We start from the raw sequence: 15588 nt of genomic DNA on the forward strand, positions 1-15588 counted from the left end.
TGTGCGAGTCTTGACTGTGCTAGCGCACACTGCGCCTTGAAGAGCATTCACCATTGTTTGTCCTTTCTTTGGTTGTTGGTCCTTAGACGCGTGTTCCCATACCAAAATCTTTACATACTTTGGGATTCACCTCAACAGACTGGCACTGCCCTTGGCATGATCTCGAATGAGACGTTTCTCTCTTTTCTCCCATATTCTCCTGTTACCCTTTCGCATTCATCGCTTGCAATCACTTTTTATGTTTGCGACCATGCTCTTCAAAAATAAATGATAATAAAAAACAGCTGGTTTCCAGTGTCAATGCTTTCTCAACAAGTCGACCAAAGAAGGCTGTATCCGGTAGCTCATCGGGTACGGGCTTGCGCCCGGTGCTATGTTAGTTTTCGCTATTGCTTTGAGATATTCAGTACTACTTCTCACAGATTGGTGATACTGAACGCGCTGTCATTCATTTCAGGTGGCACATCATCATCAGGTCCGGGGAATCAGCGCTCATATGGCTGTTGCCGCGTGAAATGACAGTCGTATATCAGCGAAAGCTAAGGTATGCTCCGAAAGACAGCAATAAGAAATTGACGCGTACAGAAGAGTGCCACCAGGATATACGACGGAAAGGAAACGTAGGCTTCGGGAGAGAGTGAGTGGGAAAGATTGACAAGAAAACGGTTTAAGGAGTAATCTGATGGAGGAATTTCATTGGGGCTATTTCACACTTAAGCAACGCAGTCGGATTGAGATATATGTTTAAAGTGACCGTTTAACAAAGAGGAAAGAGAGGAAACAGGTCCACCGTTCGGGAGTCGACAAATACAGCAAAATATTTTTTGCGTCATGTGAGTGAATGTGACTCACCAGAAAGAAACAGGCTTGCAGCGGCAGGTTTCACACTCAAGAGTAGGGTTTAACGCAAACCCACCAAATTCAGTTAGGGCACCTCAAGCAGGACACAGGGCGTTGCAAATAAAATAACCCAGTTTCGGGTGCAACTTGCCGGCTATCGGGGCTGAGTTGATTCGATCCAATGGAGCTAGGCGGAAATAGAATTCCTTTTTATTCGGAGATACTTACTGACGCGCTTGTTGAACCTGTCCACTTAAATGACAAAGTTGTGTTGTATGCTCTTCGTCAGAAAATGCACACTGGTTGCCAAACACTAATATGCAGGCGGAGATGGGGTAAGGTCTCAAGACGGGGTTAGAGGCACTATTTGAACATGTACTTTACTTGTGGATATATTGACACACCAGGCGTGGGTTTTGAAATTGTGGTGTACTAAAAGCACAACGGCAAATCTGGTCGGCCGTGCTGCATTTTCTAGACCGGCAAACTAACTGCACCCTTCTATTTAAGGTCGGCCACATGGTCGAGACATTGTAACCATGATCGCTGTTTGGTATGCCTATGGCATTCACACTAAGTGACAGGTATGACAAAGGGAAATTGATAGAACACGTTATCAGCGTGCAGAACCCATAAAAATCAACGGTGGCTGGTTTCGTACATTTGAAAATACAAAGATAGAAGGACACATGATGGCTGCCGAAAATTCGGTGACCAAGCAGTCGCTGAAGGCGCTTCGGAAACTGCAATGTAAAGTAAACAACCGGATTTAATCGTGGTGAGATGGTTTGCGTACCCCCCTGAGCCATACTGGGGGGTGCGCATTCAGCATCCATAGGACCTCTTCTAACAGGTTAGTCAATAAATAGGGCGGCCCTCCAGGTTGGTGAGTGGAACAAGTGCGGCAATTTGTTCCTTGGAAGTTGGACCACTCAAGCAGTCTTATGTCAACAAACGCTTCGTTTCGATAGGGATTTTGAGCCAAAAGCTTTTGTTGAGAACCCCAATCGTCCGCCTGCGTAGGCTTTGGTATGATGTTGGTGGTCCAGCCCACATACAACCATGAACCGTACAGATAGAAATACCTTCATGCCACATCGACCGTAGCGTAGTGATATCAACCGAGTCACTTTAATTGCCGCATACAGTAGGACGGATAAGCGCGAAAAATGTGAAGTCTGACACCCATCTTTCTTGATTGTTATCTCTTAACTCCTTTTCTGCTCCAATTACCAAGTAATCCTATATGGATACCAGTCAATAAGCCAGGCACCCAAGAAAGTGAAATACCAGAGGCTACCGTTCATGTCTGCAGCTGCTCATCTGCTTTGTTCTGGGCTTTGTTCCGGGCCCACGTAATCTGCTTGCACATGGCTAGAAATCTTGCGGGAAACCTTGAACAATCGCTCACAGTGGCGCGCATGCTGCCATTTTCTACTCGGACTACCCATCCGAGTTTTGCTTGTCGTTGTGTGCTAAGTTCACGTCGGATGGGGTTCACAATAGAAACTGGATCAATCCCGCTGAAGGTGCCTAAATTCAACACGATGCCCTGATAAGTTCAGTTAAATGCTGCTCAAAGGAGTCGGCACCTTATTCTTGAACGTTTTACTTGATGACACGGAATTTCTTCGCACTAGTTTGTGTGTTACGTCTAAACAGTTCATAGCGACACTTTAAATATCGTGCCAAGTGAAACAGGAGGCGGCCTGGTTCAAAGAATTCAGTTGAAGAACATAAACGAGGGATTCCGCTGGGATTCAGGTGAGTCTCCCGTGAAAACTGAATTGGTATGCAAACGAGTATATCTGTCAAATTTCGTGCGATTCTGGTTCAAGTGGAATATACGGTGGAACTGCATGTACGTGTTGAACCCTGAGAACGGTGAAACTTGTCGTGAACTTTTGGAAGGGTTTCAGTAACCCCATGAGTAGTGTGTTACACCCGGAGAATGTATTGCGATATCTCGAATAATGTACCAACTGAAAAATGAGGCGGCCTGGTGCAGCATAACCAGTTGAAGATCATAAACGATAGATTCAGCTGAGATTCAGATGAGTCACTTGTGAAATGAGCGTAGTTGTCCCATGACTTGTCTTGTGTTTACTAGTCTTGTTCCTTCATGGTTGCATGGAACTTAAGAATCAGTGTGTATTACAAGTGTATTATTGTCGATGATGATGGCCACTTCAATTTCCTCAACACCGCGGAAGCAATAGCGAGATGGCTCAAGTGGTGAGAGCGCGGACTTACAGACTGGAAGGTCCGTGGTTCGAACCCGACCTCTACCACTCGACTTCCTCTGTCTAGGCTTGGGCAACGTGACAGTATCCCAGCCCTCGTGCTTCCTTCGGGTGGCATAAAAGCTAGGCACCGGAAGGGTGATACGGCTAAGAGAATAACTGTATTCTATTTCTGCAACGCACCCGGGAATTCAAATGTGTTATCAGGCACAAAAATGTCAGAGTGAACCGCATTAGTCAAAAACACGCTCAACTACTTCACACAATCGGCGTAGCAGTTGCAAAGTGTGACACCAAATAAGCTGAAAATATATCAGCAAGAAGGAAAAAAGGCCGTTGGTAGCAATAACGCCAATTTGTACTGGAGTTTGTAGTCAGCTCAGACCATTAGTGTTCGCTCAAAGCAGTTCACTGGGAGTGATACAGGACCATATCTTTTGCTGATCTATAGAGTTTCAAGGGAAAACAAGCGATTGTACCAATCGGCTCGAGCCTAATGTCCAGCTGAAACAAACGATGCTAAGCGCACAAACAGAGCAGGAAATACCAGTTGTTCACACGGCAAGTGTCACCTCTGGATCAGCTACCAACCCGTGTTTCTACAGTACTCTTAGATCACGACGAAACTAATGAGTTTCGCAAGCTCAGATTATACAGGAAAGCTTCTTTGTGATCTCCGGACTCCAGTTTGTTGAAGGGTACGCTGGGAAAGCAAATGAACACTGACTCCTTCCAACAGAGGTCGGGAAATGTCTATCCATTGGAATGCAGAGGATCCAAACGCGTTCAGCCCCGGGGGTGGGTGTAGTCCCAGGTCATAAATAAGAGAGATATTGCTTCAGGATAACTGGACACCGAGAGGGTGTCTTTGGAAGGGATGAGATGAAAAACTAAGCTAGCGCCTTGCAGATCTGTTCGGAAAATTCGAATCGTATTTACAACACAGATAGTCATGTTTGGCTGGAAGTTTAACAGAAAATACGCTAAGCGAAAGCAGGCCGGGCACATATTTCATGAGTAGTATGGCGAACTAAAAATCTGCAGATCATGGTATTCGTTTTGTCAAAAAGTATTCACATCAAGAAAAACCCAATTTCACAACGAAAAAAAAACAAAACGTTGAACCATATCTTATGTTAGAGTAGCTCTAATCTTTTGAATTTCGGTAACGAAAGAAAATCACACTGAGAACACCTGAAGCTCACCTTGACCGCTATCAATAGCAGCTTGCCGCTTGGCAGCACATTCTTCGATTCGTAGCTTCGGAATCCCAGCTTCAATTGCTTTGGCCATTCCACCCATAGATTCGATCTGTTTCGAAAAAAAGATGAGGTTAATGGTGACCTTAACACATCAAATTTTAAGCTTTAGTCTATTCATGTTCACATCTTGGTGCTCACTTCTGTTATTTCTTTCAATGCGGCCTCTTCAATTTCATCAGTAAGGGACTCCATCATGAACGATCCAGCCCATGGATCAGCGACTTTGGTGATCGCAGTCTCTTCTTGCAAGATGATCTGTGTATTCCGAGCGATTCGAGCGGAGAACTTGGTGGGTAAACCAAGAGCCTCATCAAAGGAGTTGGTGTGTAACGACTGCGTGCCCCCAAACACGGCGGCCATAGCCTCAATAGTGGTGCGAATGATGTTATTGTATGGGTCCTAAATGGGTGAAATAAGATGGCGAACTGCCATTGTGGTTAAGCTTTCGATTTTTCTTAAAGAATGTATCATCACCAGACGATCTACAGTCTATGAAGACATGTTTGGAAAACGTGGCTAAAAGCTGCAGCTCTGTAGGGCTCTTCCTAGCTCAGTTGGCCATGGGTATACACTCGAACCACCGAAAATTCGCTTTCACGAATAAAAGAGACAACTTCACAGCCGATAGTTTGGTACCCTTGAACCCTTACAATAATATTCATTCGTTAAGGTGATAACAGGCGATGATTCTGAAAGTGTGCTAAGTTTTCCAGCAATTCAGCCTATCCCAAGGAGAAATCTATAGACAAGGATTACCTGCTCCGTGAGAGACCATCCGGAGGTTTGACTGTGAGCACGCAGCAACAGAGACTTCTGCGACTTGGCAGCAAATTTCTCTTTGATTAACTTGGCCCAAAGCCGGCGAGCAGCACGCATTTTGGCAATTTCCTTTAAACAGAGATGTGCGAGGAATCAGCAAGGTTGTGTAGCCGAAAGGCGAAAGATAAGTTCTTCTGGTAGGTGAATAATGCGATCGAGCCACAAAAAATACCAAACGAACCTTGAAAGTGGACTTCAAAGGACGCCAAATTTTCACATCAAGAAATTCGCTGCAGTAGGACTAGTAAGGGTGAACTGATAACATAATACAGTGCATGCTAAATGGGCTCACACAACGCAGCTCGCGAGAAAAGAGATAATGAGTGTATGATTGCCACTCTAAGATAAACGAAGCAAAGATGGCTATGACAGGATAGAATATTTACAATTATGGCTTCATATGCACTTTACTCGGGTCTTGCCTACAGCATGCAGTGCAGGCAACAGGGAAACATAGAGCGCCCCAAAAAGGCTGTTTCCGGACAGAAACCCCAGTCTCAGATTCAGAAGTATCAAGAAGGTTGGTCGGACTAGAAGCGAGGTTCTTCTGAGACAAAAAAGCCGGGGGTGCTCAGGTTGGAAAATATATCATACGTCTACTTGCCACAAAAAATCAAAACTACGGGCATGATTGCTAAGAGGGATGTCTGTGGTTTTGGCAATAATAACATGGCGCGCTTCAGAGTGCAATTTCCAAAGCAGAACTTTTCAAAGTGGCGCCCCCAAACACCCCGATTTGTTCAGATGACATTGTCTAAGTTACTTTGTTTAACGAGCCATCGTGATTAACGTCAGGCGATCTAAACGAAATGAGCCGTTTTCGGGGTGTACGTTTGGACTCACACAGACTTGGGAAGCCACCCCAAATCTACCAGAGGAAGATAACCTCACCGGGCCGAAATCTGCCCAATACCATAGAATATAAGGTGTAAACTGTGGACAGTTTTCGGTAAGTTTCACGCTGCCCTGTCATTAAACAGTGTTGACTGTAAGGAAGCTGGAACATAGTGCGGACTGATAGAACGAGAATCAGTTTTCCCTGAAAATCACTAACAACCGAGCGATGACATGTGACAAAAGTCGAATGCATCCAACAGGCCAAATGCTTCAAGGGATGCTAGATACCCTTCCTGTTAGCCATGTCTTACGGTGATAAAAGTCTATCATATTTCCGGTAAATTATTCGAATTCATCCTAAGGGCTCTTCCAGATTACGTGGACACGAATAATCATTAAGTTAGGGTTGGGTTTGGCCGGGGAGCCAGGGCTTTGTGGCTGACAAGCGAGCTTGCATTTATATGCGTTTACATATGTACTCCTTAGTGATGACAGAGGTTATCGAACTGAGGGACACTGCATTATCAGAACTGTGTCGAGAAATGTTTCGGGGGACATGAATTTAAACCTGTCCAAGTAAATATCGTCATAGGACATTGTAGCAAGCTGTAGAACGTAGAGTGCTGCATATCCTTACCATGTAGAAGTTCATGCCAACCCCCCAAAAGAAGGATAAACGTGGGGCAAACGCGTCAATATTTAGTCCAGCATGTTCCACTCCCAGGCGACAGTAGTCGATCCCGTCAGCAATGGTATAGGCCATCTCAAGAACCGCATTCGCTCCAGCTTCTTGCATGTGGTAGCCGGAGATAGAAATAGAGTTAAATTTGGGCATGTTCTACAACAAGAATCAAGCGGTTATATATGCACGAAAAGTCTTAAATACAATTAAGAAGATGGCAGTCAATATAAAAAAATGAGTTGACAATAAAAGACAAATGTCAAGAGCCAAGTGTTGGCAACAACGACAAGTCATCCACGAGGGCCTGAACGGCTGCAGAGTTGGTCACACGTAGCCGTGATACAGGTGCCAACAGATGATTACGGTTAATATTCAGTCACTGTACTGTTACTTGGGGTGTAGTACGCGCTCATCATTCCCAGGAAGTAGGAAACAAAAAAATCAGAAGCAGTACGTCAGTCAGAAATGCATTGGAATTCCATGCAATACACTCTACTATGTCCGAGGTAACTTTAAAAGGGAAACAAAAAAGTGGCACTTTTGAAGGTTTACGCATTTATGTGAGCAAACAGTACGCTAACAATTCCATGCATACACTCTATGTCCGAGGTAACTTTAAAAGGGAAACAAAAAAAATGGCACTTTTGAAGGTTTACGCATTTATGTGAGCAAACAGTACGCTAACAGAACGTTTGTGGCGCGAGATTTTGGCATTTTCAGGTGCTCTCACTTCAAAGTGGATGATCCTAAGCTTGTGGAACGGCCGGGATTGTGAACATATTGTGAAGCGTGAAACCCAAGAAGCAGTTCTAGTCCCTAAGGACGATTTCGGCTCAATTAGATGCAGCTATAGGTCAGTATATCCGAAACATGTCCGACAGGTAGGATGAAACCACAAACCTTGACCATGGAGATCGCGTCTCCGTAATAACGCCTACAAATAATACCACAGCCAGAAAAATGGCTTCTTGATGCACTTTTGCAGGAAGTAGTAGGATATACAGATGGCATCAGATGTGAGGACCTCGTAGTAACCAATGGCTAAAAAAGCTAATACTCTATTTAAAAACTCACGGCTAACATCGTGTTGGAACGACTGACGTATACGCCGAAACAATCAGGTGCTGAAAAGAGCGACTGCAAGAAAAATGATCTCGAGGTGTTGCCAATTAGATCAAAATGGATCAAAAGGATCCCCCGCTTCTCTACGTTAAAAACAAATTGTCATGTATTCGTCTTTGCTAATACACCAGTTCCTCAAAAGGATCGACGAGGGTGTTCCGCACTGCTTAGTAGTAAAAGATAATTTATTCAGCCTTGACAACCTTTCAGTGCATAGCTGCCACCTTATCCAAAGGATGCACGAGGGTTGAGATACTACCGGGGAGTCCAGGTCCGAAAAGAAGCTGTCGAGATGTAGAAGTCGAGTTAGAACCACGGATCTTCTGATCAGTAAATTCGCGCCCTAATCACTAAGCTGTCTCAAGCTCTTAAACGTTGCTTAGTAGGAACTCATGAAAAGATTAGACCCCAATAAGAGGCCAAAAACCTCATTTCCAAGTGTTCTCGTCAGAAATATCACTATACACAGCAAGCTTAAGATAATCCTGGACGTCTGACATCGTACCAACAAAGTCCTCATAAAAAAGACGAAATCATTTCCTGAATCAACTGAACTGGAACAGCGCCCGATAACTACCAGCATCTGTGGAACCGAAACAATGTCGGTGTGTCTCTCAGTGAATGCACTACGGCCTATCCTACTCCAAGGAACAGATATAGGAACGATGCATGCGAACGCTCGAACATTCTCCACCTGTCACTGAAGCATTGCATGCATATGGTTAGAGGTACGCTAAATGGTCTTTTGAGAAAATAGCCACCTGTCATGAAGCATTGCATGCATATGGTTAGAGGTACGCTAAATGGTCTTTTGAGAAAATAGCGAATTTCCCCTTAACCCGGCCAGCGTCGGGCGGAAACAACCCGCAGTTAGTCCATAGTTTCGCAACGAAGCATCAAAGCCCTAGTCAGTCATTTTGGTAGCGCTGACAACTGCTGTCTCCTGGATGAGACATAATGACGGTCCAGATGGCTGTGGCTCAGCCATGCAATTAATGGTGATCCGGAGGCTCCTATCTCACCTATAAACACGCAAGTGGATTGGTTTGGCGTCAGTGATTTGGGTCAGCGTCCCCTTGTCCTCAATGAACCAGACCGCAAGAGTAGAATAACTCGCCGAGAAGAGATACTCAAGGCTTTTGGTTTTCCTCTACTTGTGAGTTTCAATACATCACCTTCTAAGTTATGAGACTGAACATAGAGTACAGGCAGCACAAATTGTTGCTGTAGGTTAGCTGAGTCATAACAGCCATTTGAAAAAAAACTGCTCCGGTTTTGTATCAGAGATATACCGATGATCCGCTCAAGTGTTGTTGATGGTGAGAGGAATCATTATCAATAAGGATGACTTTCGCCACTGCGCCGGTGAGAGGACTAGTCTACTAGTGCAAGTAAAACATGCGGTGTTAAAAAGTCGATTAAGCGATAAAAATATCCTAGGTAAACAAGCTCACTTTTGCAGTATAGGCGAAAATGTCACTGATTATTCGCATCGATGGAGCAGGCGGGAATATATATGTGTTTCGGACCATAAACTCCTTCAAAATATCGTTCTGGATCGTCCCGGCCAGTTCGGCTTGTTTGGCACCCTGTAAATGATCAAGTTAGAATGATGGACGGTAGTTAGAAAAAGAAAGTATTAACGTGGTTAGAGACAACAGAAAGTGGTATGACGATCCAGTGTCACAGACATGTGGTGGATACTCTTATTCTCTAACTGCTCGTATAGGTTATGGGTAGTCAGTGACGAAACAAAGTAGTGGTTTCTCCGAAAATAGCACGCTCGTGGGACCAGCAAAGAATCGTTCACAGTTTGCGATTGTTCTGTTAGGGGTGGGGTAGAGTCAAATTCGACTGATGCACCCATTAATGAAACGGGGATGGATCTTATCGTGGTGCGACAGTTTGTGTGCCTCCGTGACACTGAGGTGTGTTGGCGGGTGCCCGTGTGACACTCGGGTCAGGATGGTCAGTGTTTAGAGGTCCCATCAGCAGTCCTGGTGCTCTAGGTTGTAGGGTGGAGCACTTTTGTTGGGTTGTTCTTTAAAAAAACAACGCACCAAAATTTACCTCTACTTACTGCTACCTAGTGGTCAGGCCAACTATCTGAACGCTTTGGTTGAGGAACCACCGGTCCACCAGCCTAGATGTGGGCACCCTGGTAGTATCCTCGTCCACGTACAACCACGATTCCTAAAGGTTCATCATATGGCAGTTGATCTGTTCGCCGAGCTTGGCAACTGGCTTGCAAACGTTTCGTCCCCAGTCGAGGAGATATCGTCAGTGCGTAGTTGAATGGGTTTCACAATGGAATTGGACCCATTCAACTGTGCACTGACGATGTCCCCTCGAATGAGAAGACGAAACGTTTGCAAGCCAATTGCCAAGCCCGGCGAACAGATCAACTGCTATCTGATCAACCACCAGTAACCAAGATTCCTACAACTAAACACGCTGTTGTGCCGAATCGGCCGTCGATTGGTTCCGTCATCCGGTTCGTCCTACTTTCTGCATAGAGCACAACGGGTCAGCTAAAACAGGCTCCTGCGAATGTCCCCAGTTTTTCTATTTCACACACTTTTCCCTTCCCCTCCACTCCCCTCATTCCACTAATGACACCATTCGTGCGAACCAATCACTTAGGATCGACGACTTCGTTCATCTTGTGTCGGTCTTGGTCGTAATACCTGCCCGTCACCTGGCGGCGGTAGTCTCAGGCGTACCGAAACTAATATTCTAGCCTCGACATCCGGCCTATCTGGCAACTTTTAATGTCGCTCTTTGAAGCAAAGAAAACATCAAGCCGCTTTTACTCTCAAATTGTTCGCTTAATACTGATATGTGCTACGTATCAGAAACGAGAATTCAAAATTCTAAGAAAATCGTCAATCTAACTGCACCATCATATTTACTTAGGTCCCAATCGATTCCCTGAGTGCCCTGAGTCGCTGTTCCAAAATCTGTCTGAGGGTGGAAATATGATCGATGCAACCTCTTGCAGGACGGAACCCAGTTTGGTTTTCAAGGATTTGTCTTTACTTGTGTTCAGTCAGTCCAGAGAGCACCTTCGGTGCCACGGCTAACAGACTGATACCACGGTGGTTTCCACACAGCGTCCGCATACCCTTTTTGAAGATAGGGATGACTGTCGACATGCCCCATTCCGCAGGCATCTTCTCTACATTCCATATGGCACTCCGCCTTCTGTCAAGAGGGCTAAATACAGAACGTCCGGTGCTGGTGCCTTCTCATGTTTCAGTAGGAGTATTTCGTAACTTATTTCTCCTTCCGAAGGGCGATCAAAGTTTACATTACATCTCTACAGGCTGTGTTGCAGAAGCGGCATTGAACGGCGCTAGCATAGCTTCTATCACATTTCACGCTTCATCAACATGCTCACTGCCACCACAGTATTGTTTTACTGTGGTGAGTTGTTGGACTAGCTCAGATAGATACTGTTGAGCTATGGCAGTTCTTCGAAGATAGTGGATCGACATGCTTCTTGCCGACTTGCGAGGGCCTGAACGGAAGCGAACTGTCAGGCGTGCACGCACCACTGTGTGATCGGAATCAAGTGGTTTGCCCCAGAAGGAACGGCAGTCTTGAATTGTGGCTCTCCACCGGTGCCGGGTCCACGGTTGATTTGTAGTTGGCAGCCGCCAGGTTACGCGGTGCGAACGTTTATGTTGAAAGTTCGTACTTGCCAGAAACAGTTCGACATCAGCACACAACTGAATGAGTCGAACTCCGTTGTCTGTGCGGCGAGCATTGATTTCCCAAATGTGATTCAAAGGAGCTCAGAAAACCTAGTTGAGCATTCAGATCGCCTGCAAGGATCAAAATGTCCGTGCTTTTGCTTGACGAATGAGCCTGGATAGCTCTCGATAGAAAGTATCCTTCTTAGCATCAGAACTGCAGTCCGTCGGAGCATAAGCCGACACTACAGACAGGCACCTCTTTTTATGCCGACAAGCATTGAGCCTGATTGAACTGGATAACCGGACGGCGCAAGGACAACTGTTTACTGGAACCCAATCCAGCAAGGCACGTTCAGCTCTGGGGATGAGTGCAATTCCCACGCCATATATTCCACGAGTCATCGCTTCTGGGTCACCGGACATACGGAGGGAGAAATGTGAAAGAGCTGAGTTCATCTTTGGCGTTTTGAGATGCATAACCACGCTCGGGTCTTGAATGCGTGTATCGGAGACACAGCATACATCAATTTTAAGGGAGTATAAGGTCTCAGCAAGCATTGTCTGTTTGCCAGTTTGACACAGAGTACGGATGTTAAAAGCTCCTACATGGAAAGAATCTTGTGGATTTAGAAGGGTGTTATTTTGTTTAATCTTTGTAGGCAGCGAGGAGCATAAGACCCTTGGGCAAAATAAATCACAGTCAAATGGCCCAGTGACGTTTGTTTATGTGGTGGAAAGGGGTTGGGAAGGGACATCGGTGGACACCGAACTGGCAAATGATACTTCCCGGTTTCCCAGGCCGAGGAAGGGGGCTTGTTTGAAATACCCCGCCTTGAGCCTTTGACTCAAGTCTGACTCACAAGGCAGCGGACATTAGGGTTTTCTTTGGGGACCATACCCGGAGCCGATGACTCAACAGTCTGACCTGCTCGGCTGCAGAGGGTTGGCCTAACCCAAGGGCACAGGGAATAAGTTAGTACTGTCGCATTTCTGATGCGGCTACGCGCAGAAGGTGCCTTTTCAGCAGCACCGGGCTCTTTGTTTTTAAAAGTATTTCGACCGCATTGGATAACGCGCCGGCGATCACGGTCAACCGTTGGGCGATCGGAGTGTGCGGTTTTTGGGGCCAACCTTTTCAAACCCGTCCTCTCTCGGGGAAAGCCAGCATCGCTGCTTCCACAAATATGGACATGTTGGTCGCCTGATGGGAAACACCTTACTGCCTTCACAATCCTGTCGCAGATAGTACGACTTCACCTCCAGATCGCCTCGTAGTACGATTACTCGTAGTACGGGGTCTCACTGCTCTTGGTCCGGTTGCCCCCTTTTGGCCTTCTTGGCATAGTTGCACCTTTTGGAACGAAGTTCCAGCCAGCGTAGCCCACGGAATCATTGCCGCACTCAAGCCCGAACAACAACGCAAGCTGGCAGCTTTAGATCGGGTGTGTGCTAACCGCAGAGTGACTTCATGCAGTGCTAACTTCTGGAATAACGAAAATCGTCTGGCTACATCATGACCTCCAGCAACGCATCAGCCATCGACACGAATTAATCGTATCGACATCCCTTACAAAAGGTGTGGGTCACTCCATTTGGAGCGCTTATGCGAATTCTGAAAATGCACTCGTCCAGACTTTATTCGTGTTTCAGGGTCACAAAAAGTGGGGACAACTAGTCTGGCAACTGATATGGCGCAATTGGTTTCCGAAAGCCGATCTGCAGGATACAGAAGGATCACATATGAACTTGCGGTCGAAGAGGACACTGGTTGCTCATGATGTAATGATGTACAGCAGATTTGTTGGTGCGTCAAATATGACCGCGCATCCCCCAGTCAACTTATCGTCAGTCATCGATATGCCATCGATACTGCCATCGATACTGTATGTGAACCAACATATCACAGGTACCGGGCGGAAAATGCCATCGATACTGTATGTGAACCAACATACAACCTACGGAGACGCCTAGAGCGATGGGCTGAGTAATTTAAGGCCCAGTTCAATTAGCCTCCAGGAATCTCCGAAACACCAAGTGCATTCACCCTCCATCCTTAGGCTGTAGAACTGGATCCCCATCACGAGAATCAGAGGTTAGAAAAGAAGTGACGAACCTTAATCGACACAAAGTATCAGCCTCAGATCACTCGTCACCACCGTCTTTTAAACGTAGTAGTGATGTACCTCGACTGCTCCTGTCTAGGCTTGGACAACCCGGCAGTATCGAGCCATCGTGATTTCTTTGGGTGGCATTACAACTAGACGCCGCGATGGTTAAAGCTGAACGAGAGATAGGTAGCTGCGGCCAGAGTTCGAAGTGCGAACCAACAATTTTGACAAACAGGAAGAAGTAGCGGTCGCGAGTGGAATTTCAGTTGACGAGTCCTATGGGCTTCCAACACAGTATGGATGAATAAAAAAGGAATGCTAATAAGACCCACCTGTTCTTCGGCAGCCACAATAAACATTGCCAAAATTGGTAGCACGGCTCCATTCATAGTCATTGAAGTGCTGATATTTTTCAAAGGAATTTGATCAAACAGACGAGCCATATCGTTTACACTATCGATTGCAACGCCAGCCATACCGACATCGCCATGAACTCGTGGGTTATCTGAATCATACCCTAAAGAAGTGACTAGATTAGAAAATTTAGACGTACCGCGGTGAGTGGCGAGATCGAACGCAACACTCAACCCTTGGACTCCAGCCTTGATGTTATCGCGGTAGAATTTGTTGCTCTCTTCGACTGTGGAAAATCCAGCATACTAATGGTTCAAGAGCTTAATTATAGCAACTTACCTGTCTAATTGTCCAAGGCTTCTGTGTATACATGGTAGGGTAGGGTCCACGAGTGAAAGGAAACTTTCCTGGAAGTTCAATACGCAAGCCTTCTGTATCTTCTGATGTGTAGACAGGTTTGTAACTTATCCCCTAACACGTAATAATGCATTAGTGGCTGGTAAACCTCACCTCATAGTTCTCGTGTACAAGAACTTCTGGGTCTTTGCCCTTCAGTTGCTTTTTAGCAAGGTCTGACCATTCCGGATTGATGGGGCGAATATAACGACGACAGAGCTAACAAAAGTATGGCAGTTTATTATTGAAACATACCGGTCCTCTCCAAAACACTCGTGTACGGGGAGGTATAGCGAACATTACACTACAGTATGCAAAGTGTAGAGGCGCCGTGGGATAGTTTTCCCTAAAAGCAGCAGTTCATGAATTCTGTGGGATGAAAAGAGGGGAAACACATGAACCTAAGCCCAGTATACGAGGCCCTACCCAAGATTACAACGGCCCTCTTTTCGAAGAACTTCGTCCTATGTCCTGCGTGAATCGGCTAGAGCTAGTGGTGTGATACGTCAGGCTGTGAGACTTGTGTACACAGGCTACTACGCCTGTGGTTGTATGGTCGTGTTGGATCCAAAGATCACATGTACAAATGTGGATCCCAGTACTTTGTGACAGAGCCACAAATGGGTGGTAGCCATACTAACAGAGAGGGACGCATTATGGAAGCACCATTGGATTCACCGAAGACGAGAGTTCACGACAAATTCTGTGGATAGAAGAGAGGAGTAGATTTCATGGATTGAAGCCCTATAAGCAGGAAGCCATCACCAATACCTACACAAAAATCAACCAAGCTGATAGGTGTCGTACACTGCCGTACGACTTGGAAAATAAAACCAAATCGGAAGCGGCGACACACTTGTCTTCATACCCAGGTTATTCGCGCGTCCGAATCAGTACTCAGCTGGTATGGAACAACTGGGAAACCCGCTTGAGTCCCATGTATGGTATCATGTATGGATGTGGTGCATCTGCCTGTCACGAAGAGACTGGACCTTACCGTGCGGTTAGGTTTTGAGCCAAAGGCTTTGGTTGAGGACCCTAATCGTCCTCCTGTCTACGTGTGGGCGCCCTGGCAGTATCCCAGCCCACCTAAAACCATGAATTGCACATACACAAATAAACTCATGCCACATCGGCCGTCGCGTGGTGCCATCAGCCGGGTCGCCTTACTTGCTGCATACAGCAGGGCAGATAAGCGAAAACAGGCTACTGCTGACGCCTCCCTTC

At 46.0% G+C, this 15588-nt stretch overlaps 3 protein-coding genes across 3 annotated transcripts in view; 2 read left to right on the forward strand and 1 right to left on the reverse strand.

The window, feature by feature from the left end:
* T265_14208 (hypothetical protein) overlaps positions 1 to 14580 on the reverse strand; it is a gene marked incomplete at both ends in the record, with an annotated part of 43553 nt that extends 28973 nt beyond the window's left edge. Inside the window, 8 exons of the mRNA XM_009172536.1 lie at positions 4289 to 4394; positions 4484 to 4744; positions 5102 to 5233; positions 6639 to 6839; positions 9260 to 9394; positions 13944 to 14270; positions 14305 to 14436; positions 14476 to 14580. Coding sequence (XP_009170800.1) covers positions 4289 to 4394; positions 4484 to 4744; positions 5102 to 5233; positions 6639 to 6839; positions 9260 to 9394; positions 13944 to 14270; positions 14305 to 14436; positions 14476 to 14580 — 1399 coding nt within the window. The remainder of the gene's footprint in view (positions 1 to 4288; positions 4395 to 4483; positions 4745 to 5101; positions 5234 to 6638; positions 6840 to 9259; positions 9395 to 13943; positions 14271 to 14304; positions 14437 to 14475) is intronic.
* On the forward strand, positions 2963 to 11454 carry T265_14209 (hypothetical protein; the record flags this gene model as incomplete). Its single annotated transcript, XM_009172537.1, is given in 6 exon segments — positions 2963 to 3075; positions 3151 to 3244; positions 10005 to 10088; positions 10097 to 10286; positions 10322 to 10512; positions 11254 to 11454. Coding segments are annotated over 6 exon segments (873 nt in total).
* A 734-nt stretch (positions 14581 to 15314) lies between the features above and the next one.
* T265_07094 (hypothetical protein) overlaps positions 15315 to 15588 on the forward strand; it is a gene marked incomplete at both ends in the record, with an annotated part of 5153 nt that continues 4879 nt past the window's right edge. The window contains one exon of the mRNA XM_009172532.1: positions 15315 to 15521. Coding sequence (XP_009170796.1) covers positions 15315 to 15521 — 207 coding nt within the window. The remainder of the gene's footprint in view (positions 15522 to 15588) is intronic.

Source organism: Opisthorchis viverrini (genome assembly GCF_000715545.1).
Source record: "Opisthorchis viverrini unplaced genomic scaffold opera_v5_156, whole genome shotgun sequence".
NCBI lineage: Eukaryota > Metazoa > Platyhelminthes > Trematoda > Opisthorchiida > Opisthorchiidae > Opisthorchis > Opisthorchis viverrini.